Source organism: Rhinopithecus bieti, unplaced genomic scaffold (assembly GCF_001698545.2).
Source record: "Rhinopithecus bieti isolate Rb0 unplaced genomic scaffold, ASM169854v2 scaffold_35536, whole genome shotgun sequence".
NCBI lineage: Eukaryota > Metazoa > Chordata > Mammalia > Primates > Cercopithecidae > Rhinopithecus > Rhinopithecus bieti.
The window spans coordinates 826,073-836,937 of NW_016814959.1; the positions used below are offsets into that span (position 1 = coordinate 826,073).

General features: G+C 45.9%; 2 protein-coding genes across 2 annotated transcripts; one reads left to right on the forward strand and one right to left on the reverse strand.

The window, feature by feature from the left end:
- The first annotated feature begins 6,884 nt into the window (after positions 1 to 6,884).
- LOC108515700 (serine/threonine-protein phosphatase 4 catalytic subunit-like) lies at positions 6,885 to 8,205 on the forward strand. Its single transcript, XM_017852798.1, is given in 1 exon segment — positions 6,885 to 8,205. A coding segment is annotated over 1 exon segment (924 nt). The 5' UTR covers positions 6,885 to 6,945; the 3' UTR covers positions 7,870 to 8,205.
- A 487-nt stretch (positions 8,206 to 8,692) lies between these two features.
- On the reverse strand, positions 8,693 to 10,044 carry LOC108515694 (T-box transcription factor TBX6-like). Its single transcript, XM_017852790.1, has 4 exons — positions 9,963 to 10,044; positions 9,577 to 9,711; positions 9,311 to 9,485; positions 8,693 to 9,236 (listed from the first exon to the last, which is right to left on the reverse strand). The coding sequence occupies exons 1-4, from the start codon at positions 10,042 to 10,044 to the stop codon at positions 9,023 to 9,025; spliced, it is 606 nt and encodes a 201-aa protein (XP_017708279.1). The 3' UTR covers positions 8,693 to 9,022.
- Positions 10,045 to 10,865: the final 821 nt, after the last annotated feature.

The window sequence follows — 10,865 nt, forward strand, 5'->3', positions numbered from 1 at the left end:
CACACACACACACACACCACAGTTTCTTTATCTACTCCTTGATTGATGGGTATTTGTATTGGATCCATGATTTTGCAATTGTGAAATGTGCGGCTATAACCATGTGTGGGCAAGTATCTTTTTCGTATAATGACTTACTTTCCTCTGGGTAGATACCCAGTAGTGAAATTGCCAGATCAAATGGTAGTTCTACTTTTAGTTCTTTAAGGAATCTCCACACTGTTTTCCATAGTGGCTTTACTAGTTTACATTCCCACCAGCAGTGTAGAAGTGTTCCCTGATCAGCACAACCTCCTGTTTTTTTTATTTTTTGATTATGGCCATTCTTGCAGGAGTAAGGCGGTATCACATTGTGGTTTTGATTTGTATTTCCCTGATCATTAGTGATGCTGAGCATTTTTTTTCAAATGCTTGTTGGCTATTTGTATGTCTTCTTTTGAGAATTGTCTATTCATGTCCTTAGCCCACTTTTTGATGGGATTGTTTGTTTGTTTTCTTACTGATTTGTTTCAGTTTGTTGTAGATTCTGGATATTAGTCCTTTGTCACACATAGAGATTGTGAAAATTTTCCCCCACTCTGTGGGTTGTCTGTTCACTCTGCTGACTGTTCCTTTTGAGGTGCAAAAGCTCTTTAGTTTAATTAGGTCCCAACTATTTATCTTTATTTTTATTGCATTTGCTTTTGGGTTCTTGGTCATGAAATCCTTGCCTAAGCCAACGTCTAGAAAAGTTTTTCCAATGTTATCTTTTAGAATTTTCATAGTTTCAGGTCTTAGATTTAAGTCCTTAATCCATCTTGAATTAATTTTTGTATAAGTTGAGAGATGAGGATCCAGTTTCATTCTCCTACAAGTGGCTAGCCTATTCTCTCAGCACTATTTGTTGAAAAGGGTGTCCTTTCCCCACTTTATGTTTTTGTTTGCTTTGTCGAAGATCAGTTGGCTGTAAGTATTTAGGTTTATTTCCGGGCTCTCTATTCTGTTCCATTGGTCTATGTGCCTATTTTAATACCAGTACCATGGTGTTTTGGTGACTATGGCCTTATAGTTTGAAATCAAGTAGTGTGATGCCTCCAGATTTGTTCTTTTTGCTTAGTCTTGTTTTGGCTATGCAGGCTCTTTTTTGGCTCCATACTAATTTTAGAATTGTTTTTTCTAATTCTGTGAAGAATGAATGATGGTGGTATTTTGATGGGGACTGAATTGAATTTGTAGATTGCTTTTGACAGTACAGTCGTTTTCATAATATTGATTCTACCTATCCATGAGCATGGGATGTGTTTCCATTTGTTTGTGTCATCTATGACTTCTTTCAGCAGTGTTTTGTTGTTTTCCTTGTAGAGGTCTTTGGCCTCTTTGGTTGGTATAGTTCTAAGTTTTTGTTTGTTTGTTTGTTTGTTTGTTTTGCAGTTATCATAAAAGGGGTTGAATTCTTGATTTGATTCTCCGCTTGGTCACTGTTGATGTATAGAAGAGCTACTGATTTGTGTACATTAATCTTGTATCCAGAAACATTGTTGAATTCTTTCATCAGTTCTAGGAGCTTTCTGGAGGAGTCTTTGGGGTTTTCAAGGTAAATTATATCATCAGCAAACAGTGACAGTTTGACTTTCTCTTTACTGGTTTGGATGCCCTTTATTTCTTTCTCTTGTCTGATTGTTCTGGCTCGTACTTCCAGTATTATGTTGAAGAGGAGTGGTGAGTTTGGGCATCCTTGTCTTGTTCCAGTTCTCAGAGGGAATGCTTGCAACTTTTCCCCATTCATTATTACGCTGGTTGTGGGTTTGTCATAGATGGCTTTTATTATATTGAGGTATGCTCCTTGCATGCTGATTTTGCTAAGAGTTTTAATCATAAAGATATGCCAGATTTTGTCAGATGCCTTTTCTGCATCTATTGAGACGATCATGTAATTTTTGTTTTTAATTCTGTTTATTTGCTGTATCACATTTATTGACTTGCCTATGTTTAACCATTCTTGCATCCCTGGTATGAAACCCACTTGATCATGGTGGATTATCTTTTTGATATGTTGTTGGATTTGGTTAGCTAGCATTTTGTTAGGGATTTTAGCATCTAAGTTCATCAGGGACATCAGTCAGTAGTTTTCTCTTTTGGTTATGCCCTTTCCTGGTTTTAGTATTAGGGTGATGCTGGTTTCGGTATTAGGGTGATGCTGGCTTCATAGAATGAATTAGGGAGGGTTCCCTCTTTCTCTATCTTGTGGAATAGTGTCAAAAAGATTGGTACCAATTCTTCTTTGAACGTCTGGTAGATTTCTGCTGTGAATCCATCTGGCCCTAGACTTTTTTATTGTTGGTAATTTTTAAATTACCATTTCAATCTCGCTGCTTGCAATTGGTCTGTTCAAGGTATCTAATTTTTCCTGATTTAAGCTAGGAGGGTTGTATTTTTCCAGAAATTTATCCATCTCTTCTAGGTTTTCTAGTTTATGTGTATAAAGGTGTTCATAGTAGCCCCAAATGATCTTTTGTGTTTCAGTTATCAGTTGTAATATCTCCCACTTTGTTTCTTAATGAGGTTATTTGGATTTTCTCTCTTCTTTTCTAGGTTAATCTTGCTAATGGTCTATCAACTTTATCTTTTCAAAGAATCAGCTTTTTGTTTCATTTAGCTTTTGTATTTTGTTTGTTTGTTTGTTTCAATTTCTTTTAGTTCAGCTCTGATCCAGGTAATTTTCTTTCTTCTGCTAGGTTTGGGTTTGGTTTGTTCTTATTTCTCTAGTTCCTTGAAGTGTGACCCTAGAATGTCAGTTTGTGCTCTTTCAGTCCTTTTGATGTAGGCATTTAGGGCTATGGAATTTCCTCTTAACAGCACCTTTGCTGTATCCCATAGATTTTGATAGGCTGTGCCATTATTGTCACTCAGTTCAAAGAATTTTTTAATTTCTATCTTGATTTCATTTTTGACCCAGGCTCATTCAGGAGCAAGTTATTTCTTTTCCATGTATTTGTATAGTTTGGAAGGTTCCGCTGAGAGTTGATTTCTAGTTTTGTTCCACTGTGGTCTGAGAAAGTGCTTGATATAAATTCAATTTTCTTAAATTTATTGAGATTTGTTTTATGGCCTATCACATGTCCTATCTTGGAGAAGGTTCTATGCACTGTTGAAAAGAATGTGCATTCTGCAGTTGTTGGATGAAATGTTCTGTATGTATCTGTTAAGTCCATTTGTTCCGTGGTATGGCTTTAATCCATTGCTTCTTTGTTGACTTTCTGCCTTGATGACCTGTCTAATGCTGTCAGTGGAGTATTGAAGTCCCTCATTATTATTGTGCTGCTGTCTATCTCATTTCTTCGTTCTATTAGTAATTGTTTTATAATTTTGAGAACTCCAATGTTAGGGGCATATATGTTTAGGATTGTGATATTTTCCTGTTGGACAAGGCCTTTTACCATTATTTAATATCCCTCTTTTTCTCTCTTAACTGCTGTTGCTTTAAAGTCTGTTTTGTCTGATGTAAGAATAGCTACCCCTGCTTGGTTTTGATGTCCATTTGCATGAAATGCCTCTTTCCACCCCTTTACTTTAAGTTTATGTGAGTTCTTATGTGTTAGGTGAGTCTCCTGAAGGCAGCAGGTCGTTGATTGGTAAGTTCCTATCCATTCTGCAGTTCTACATCTTTTAAGTGGAGCACTTAGGCGATTTACATTCAACGTAGTATTGAGATGTTAGGTATCATTGCATTCGTTGTGCTATTTTTGCCTATGTACCTTGGATTTTCTGTTTTTTGTTTTTGCTTTTTAAATTGCATTTTTGTTTTACAGGTCCTATGTGATTTATGCTTTAAAGAGGTTCTGTTTTGATGTGTTTCTGGATTTGTTTCAAGATTTAGAGTTCCTTTTAGCAGCTCTTGTGGTGCTTCCTTGATAGTGGTGAATTCTCTCAGCATTTGTTTGTCTAAAAAAGACTATATCTTTCCTTCATATATGATGCTTGGTTTTGCTGGATACAAAATTCTTGGCTGATATTTGTTTTGTTTGAGGATTCTGAAGATAAGGCCCCAATCCCATCTAGCTTGTAGGGTTTCTGCTGAGAAATCTGCTGTTAATCTCATAGGTTTTCCTTTATAAGTTAACTGGTGCTTTTGTCTCACAGGTCTGAAGCTTCTTTTCTTCATCTTAACTTTAGATAACCTGACGATGACGTGCCTAGGTGATTATCTTTCTGTGATGAAAGATAATCTTTGTGCTTCTTGTATTTGGATGTCGATGTCCCTAGCTAGGTCAAGGAAGTTTTCCTTGATTATCTCCCCAAATATGTTTTCTAAACTTTTAGATTCCTTTTCTTCCTCAGGAACACCTCTTTCTTATTATTAGGTTTGGTCATTTACCATAATTCCAGACTTCTTAGAGGTCTTATTAATATTTTCATATCTTTTTTCTTTGTCTTTGTTGGATTAGGTTAATTTGAAGACCTTGTCTTCGCGCTCCGAATTTCTTTCTTCTACTTGTTCAATGCTATTGCTGAGACTTTCCAGAGCATTTTGCATTTCTATAAGAGTGTCCAAGGTTTCCTGAAGTTTTTATTGTTTTTTCTTTAAGCAATCTATTTCCTTAAATATTTCTTCCTTCACTTCTTGTATTGTTTTTTGGATTTCCTTGCCTTTCTCTGATGCCTCCCTGATTAGCTTAATAAGTAACCTCCTGAATTCTTCTTCAGGTTAATCAGGGATTTCTTCTTGGTTTGGATTGATTGCTGGTGAGCTAGTGTGATTTCTTGGGGGTGTTAAAGAGCCTTGTCTTGTCATACTACCAGAGTTGGTTTTCTGGTTCCTTCTCATTTGGGTAGGCTCTGTCAGAGGAAAAGTCTAGGGGTGAAGGCTATTGTTCAGATTATTTTGTCCCAGGGGATGTTCCCTTAATATAATACTCTCCCCTTTTTTCTATGGATGTGGCTTCCTGTGAGATATGCTGCAGTGATTGTTATCTCTCTCCTGGGTGTAGCCACCCAGCAAGTCTACCAGGCTCCAGGCTGGTACTGGGGTTTGTCTGCACAGAGTCCTGTGATGCAAACTGTCTGTGGGTCTCTCAGCCATTGATACCAGCACCTGTTCCATTGGAGGTGGCAGGGGGTGAAATGGGCTCTGTGAGGGTTCTTACCATTGGCTATTTAATGTTCTATTTTTGTGCTGGTTGGCCCCCTGCCAGGAGGTGGCACTTCCCAGAGAGCATCAGCTGTGGTGGTATGAAGAGGAACCCGTGGTGGGTGGGGCCCTAGAATTCCCAAGAGTATATAGTCTTTGTCTTTAGTTACCAGGGTGGATAGGGAAGGCCCATCAGGTGGGGGCAGGGCTAGGTGCGTCTCAGCTCATACTCTCCTTGGAAGGGTCTTGCTGCAGCTGCTGTGGGGAATGGGGGTGAGGTTCCCAGGTCAATGGAGTCATGTACCTAGGAGGATCATGGCTGCCTCTGCTGAGTCATGAAGGTTGCCAGGGAAGTGGGGGAAAGCCAGTAGTCACAGGCCTCACTCAACTCCCACACAATCCGAAGGGCCAGTCTCCCTCCCACCATGTCCCTCCCCCAACATCCTGTTTCCAGGCAGTAGGTGAGCAGGGCTTGAGAATTTGCCCCAGACTAGCCACTTCCCAGGTGCAAACGAAAAGGGATTTGGTTCTTCCCCCATCTGTGGAGTCTGCACACCAGATTCGTGCCCTTCCCCGGGTTCTGGCCAGGAGGCTTCTCACTGGGTTCAAACTGTTACAAAGTTCAGCTGGGGCCTTCCTTCTCCCTGTGGCATTTTGCCCTGTGCCTCTGGTCACCCTCCCAAAGGATCCGTGTGGTACCAAGCAGGGATGGCATGCTTAGGGACCCAGGGAGCTCCCAGGTCCTTTCCCGCTGCTTCCTCTACTCCTGTAGTTTGCTCGGCTCTCTAAACTGACTCAACTCCAGGTAAGGTTGGAAACTTCTCCCACAAGCTAGAACTTCAGGGGTTGGAGACTATCACCATTCTCTGGTGTGTAGGCTGGGCCTGCTTCTTATGGCAGGAGTAGTGGTGTGCTAATCCCAAACCAAGCCTCAAGTGGCCTTATAGTTTCTACTGTCTCTTTTGGAACTTTGCCATCACCATTTGAACAAGCCCAGTCTAGACTTCTAGAGAACAAGATACTATAAAGGAGAGCCCACTTGTTCAGCTGAGGCCTCCTAGCCCTGCTTACAAAGAGCTGACTCCCAACCAGATGAGAGAGCCCAGGCACCATTAAAAAGCTGCATACCCAATCCAAGCTGGTTGCATACCTGTTTGTAGCCCAGCTACAAACACAAGAACCACCAGCTGACTTGTAAACTATAACATGGGCTTCTTCATTTAAAGCTTATTTAAAGCTGTTGAAGTTTGGGTTGATTTGGTTCATAGAAATAGCTAACCAATACAAATGAATAAAAAATTCTGATATGTTCAGAAAATGAAATTCAAAGATGAAAATGAACACATTATTTTCTACAAACAATATGGCCAACTTGCACATCCTGTTAAGCAAAAAAAGCCAGAAGCAGAAGAGCACTAGCGTTTCTGTCTACAAAAAGTTCACAACAGGCAAAATTAGTAAAGACTGATTTAATCAGCAAACTGGTGACCTCTAGGGACAGACAGTACCTGGGAGGGGATTCAAAGGACACTTCTGAGTTGATACTCTATTCTTGATCTTGATCCTGGTTTCATGAGTCAGTTCACCTTATGAAAATTCAATGAGTTGTATACTGTTTGTGCACTTTTATGTAGGCAATTCAATAAAAGAATGTTTTAAAAAGAAATAGGTAAGGGGACCGGAAGCAGAAGTGGCGGCGGTGGTGGCTGCGGCCCAAAGCGGAGTGAAGGAGGGAGACAGGGAGCCGGAGAGCCGGAACCGGAGTCACAGTGGTGGAGACCCCTGTGCGGTGCGGAGGGAGCGGCGGCCCCGACTCTGACCCGCGCGGGGGGTGGGCCATGGCGGAGATCAGCGACCTGGACCGGCAGATCGAGCAGCTGCGTAGCTGCGAGCTCATCTAGGAGAGCGAAGTCAAGGCCCTGTGCGCTAAAGCCAGCGAGATCTTGGTAGAGGAGAGCAACGTGCAGAGAGTGGACTCGCCAGTCACAGTGTGCGGTGACATCCATGGACAATTCTATGACCTCAAAGAGCTGTTCAGAGTGGGTGGCGATGTCCCTGAGACCAACTATCTCTTCATGGGGGACTTTGTGGACCGTGGCTTCTACAGCGTCGAAACGTTCCTCCTGCTGCTGGCATTTAAGGTTCGCTATCCTGACCGCATCACGCTCATCCGGGGCAACCATGAGAGTCGCCAGATCACGCAGGTCTACGGATTCTACGATGAGTGCCTGCGCAAGTATGGCTCGGTGACTGTATGGCACTACTGCACCGAGATCTTCGACTACCTCAGCCTGTCAGCCATCATCGATGGCAAGATCTTCTGTGTGCACGGGGGTCTCTCCCCCTCCATCCAGACCCTGGATCAGATTCGGACAATTGACCAAAAGCAAGAGGTGCCACATGATGGGCCCATGTGTGACCTCCTCTGGTCTGACCCAGAAGACACCACAGGCTGGGGCGTGAGCCCCCGAGGGGCTGGCTACCTATTTGGCAGTGACGTGGTGGCCCAGTTCAATGCAGCCAACGACATTGACATGATCTGCTGTGCCCACCAACTGGTGATGGAAGGTTACAAGTGGCACTTCAATGAGACCATGCTCACTGTGTGGTCAGCACCCAACTACTGCTACCGCTGTGCAAATGTGGCAGCCATCTTGGAGCTGGACGAGCATCTCCAGAAAGATTTCATCATCTTTGAGGCCGCTGCCCAAGAGATACGGGGCATCCCCTCCAAGAAGCCCGTGGCTGACTACTTCCTGTGACCCCCCACCCTGGCCCCTGCCCCTGCCCCTGCCCCCTACAGCTCTTCTGGCCCTCGGACCACTGTGACTCTGCCTTCTTCCTCAGACGGAGGCTGGGCATTGTGGGGGGAGCTGTCCCGGCTCTGCTCTCCCCCAGGAGGGTGCTTCGAGGGTGAGGACTTCTCTGGAGAGGCCTGGAGACCCAGCTCCATGTTCCTCCTCTCCTCTCTCCCCACTTGAACCATGAAGTTTCCAATATTTTTTTTTTCTTTTTTTCCTTTTTTTTTCTGTTTGTTTTAGATAAAATTTTGAGAAAAAAAATGAAAAAAAAAATTCTAATAAAAGAAGAAAAATGGTCTTTGAGTTTTTGCCAGACTTGGTTGGGAATGCACAGGGTTGCTGGCCTGGGACCTGGGGTGAACCTAGGGCCTTGACTGCCTCAGGGCCCCGACCTGCCAGGAGGGCCAGGCTCAGGCCAGTCAGCTTGCCCAGGGCCTCCAGGGGCCGCTGCCTGCTGGCTTCCCCAGTGCTAGGGAGAGGGCTCTGTTCTCACGGCAGCCTTATTAACAGCATCACGAGATTCTGATTTCTCCATTTTTCTGAAGAAGAGATGGGCCTAGAGAGCCGGTAGATTTCGTGCTAGGTCAGGCAGCTGGAAACACAGGTTTAGATCTGGGTCTGGGTCTCCTAGCAAAGCCTTTGCTCACCCAGCCCCGCCCAGGGCCAAACACAGTAGCTTCAATGTTTCCTGAGCATGGATGGCTTTTGAGTTTTATTAACAAAAATACTCTGGTCCCAGAACAACAGACTGGTGTGGCCTGCACCAGTGGTGTGGGGATGGGGATTGAGTCCCTCCAAGAGCTCACAGGGGGACCCGGTAGGTGGGGATACTGGTCTGTAGCCCCATTTGGCCAGGCAGAGCCCCTTCCATTCACACGGAGGTGAGAGCCGAGAAGGGGAAGCCGGCCCCAGCTGGACTCCCAGCAGCCTTGGTTGGGCTTTGAAGCCAGAGCGGGGTGGGAGTGAAATCAAGGTGTGAAGTTGTGGGGGGTGGTGGGCAGGCCCAAGGCAGCCATTTGGTGTGGGGGATGGGGCCAGTGGAGGTGAGGGGGCTCCAGGGCTGGGGGAAGGGAGCTGGAGGTTTGTGATGGAGGCAGAGGGGCCCAGCAATGGCTCAGTACATGGGTTTGGAGCCCACATCCAGATAGCCCCCAGGCCCGGGGTATGGTAAAGGGAAGGGGCCCCCTTGGAGAAAGTGCGGGGCGAAGGGTGCCGCCGGCGGAGCCGCTGGGTACCCGGAGCCCCCTGGCCCGGGTGGCAGCTCCAGAAATGTAGCCGAGTAGGGGGCTGAGCGCCCAGAGTCTGGAGCCTCCGGGAAGCTGGGGCTCCTGACATGGGAGAGAAGGATGTCAGAGCAGGGCAGAGGGTCCCGCAGCCCCGCCTGGTCCCCTGTCCCACTCACCTGGTGGGAAGGTGACTGGGGGCCCCGTGGAAAGCCGCAGGGTGCATGAGGTAGGCCTCGGCACTGGGGCCACCACACGGAGGTGCCAGGGCAGTGGTGACTTCCCCGGGGGCTGAGGCCTGTTCTGGGTCTGATTCATGAATGTCTCCACCCAGAGTGGAGTCGCAGGGACCACCTGGTGTGTCCGGGGAGAGGGAAGGGAGAGGTTGGGCTAGGGAGGATCCATGTCTCAGGCCTGGCCCCGTCGCCATCGGAACTATACTCACCTCCGCTCCCATAGGCCTCTGTGGCTGCTGGCTCTGGGCCCCGCAGTTTCCTCTTCACACGGGCGTCTCGCTCCCTGGGGAACGGTGGTGGTGATGATGATGACAGTGATGGCCATGGTGATGGTAATAACAATACTTACCCAGTGCCAGGCATTTCACCCTCCCCTTACCCAGTGCCAGGCATTTCACCCTCCCAGGGACCCTGTCGGGTAGGGGCCATCATTATACCCATTTTACAGATGAAGAAACTGAAGGCCAGAAAATTAAATAACTAGAAAGTGGCAGAGCTGGAATTTTGTCTCTGCTCAAGCTTGTCCATGCTTTCCTATTGTGTTTAGTATCAACGGAAACTCCTTCCCAGAGGCAAGGCCAGGGCACGGTCTCACCTAGCTCATCCTTCTGCCCCATATCCACTCTCAGCCACTCTCTGGAATCCTCTTCTGTCCCCTCTTCACCTGCTGAACTCATCCTTTTTCTTTTCATTTTTAAAATTTGAGATGGGGTCTTGCTATGTTGCCCAGGCTGGAGTGCAGTCTGGAGTGCAGTGACATGGTCACAGCTCACTGCATCCTCCAACTCCTGGGCTCAAGCGATCTTTCCATCTCAGCCTCTTAAAGCGCTGTGACTACAGGCATGAGCCACTAAACCTATCCTTGCCTTAGTGCAAGTGCAAGTTCCTCAAGGAATTCCTCCCTGACCTCTGAGAGCACACACCCCTCCCTCATAACATCTGTCACAGTTCTGCTTTTGCATTTGATGGAGTGACTCCTTGGTTCATGTCTGTCTCTTCTGACAAACTGGAAGCTCCTTGAGGGCAGGGCCAGCTCTGAGGGGCTGCACTTGGAACAGTTCCCACGGCCTTATGGAACCTTTACTGTCCAACATAACCTGGCTTCCCCTCCCCCTGCCTGACTCCTACTCACTCCACTGCAGCCACGCCACAGGCACAGCCCCACCTCAGGGCCTTTGCACGTGCTGTTCCCACTCCCTAGTGTTCTTTGCCAGATGCCCACCTGGCTCCCTCCCATACTTCCTTTAGCTCTTTCTCAAGTGTCTTCTTCCTGCCGAGGCCTTTTCAGGCCTCTTATCTAATAGCTCACCCCAGTCCTTTCCTGTTTATTTCTCTTCTCCTTTTTTTCTTTTCTTTTCTTTTTTTTTTTTTTTGTGTGTGTGTGTGTGTGTGTGTGACAGAGTTTTTTCTTTCTTTCTTTCTTTTTTGATATGAAGTTTTACTCTTGTTGCCTAGGCTGGAATGCAATGGCACAATCTCGACTCACTGCAACCTCCAC

Coding starts and splice junctions, on each gene's coding strand:
- LOC108515694 (XM_017852790.1), bottom strand. CDS start 10,044: ATGAGTTCAGCAGGTGAAGAGGGGACAGAAGAGGATTCCAGAGAGTGG. Junction 9,486..9,576: donor AGAGGCCTATGGGAGCGGAG/GTGAGTATAGTT, acceptor CGGACACACCAG/GTGGTCCCTGCGACTCCACT. Junction 9,237..9,310: donor CCCAGTCACCTTCCCACCAG/GTGAGTGGGACA, acceptor CTCCCATGTCAG/GAGCCCCAGCTTCCCGGAGG.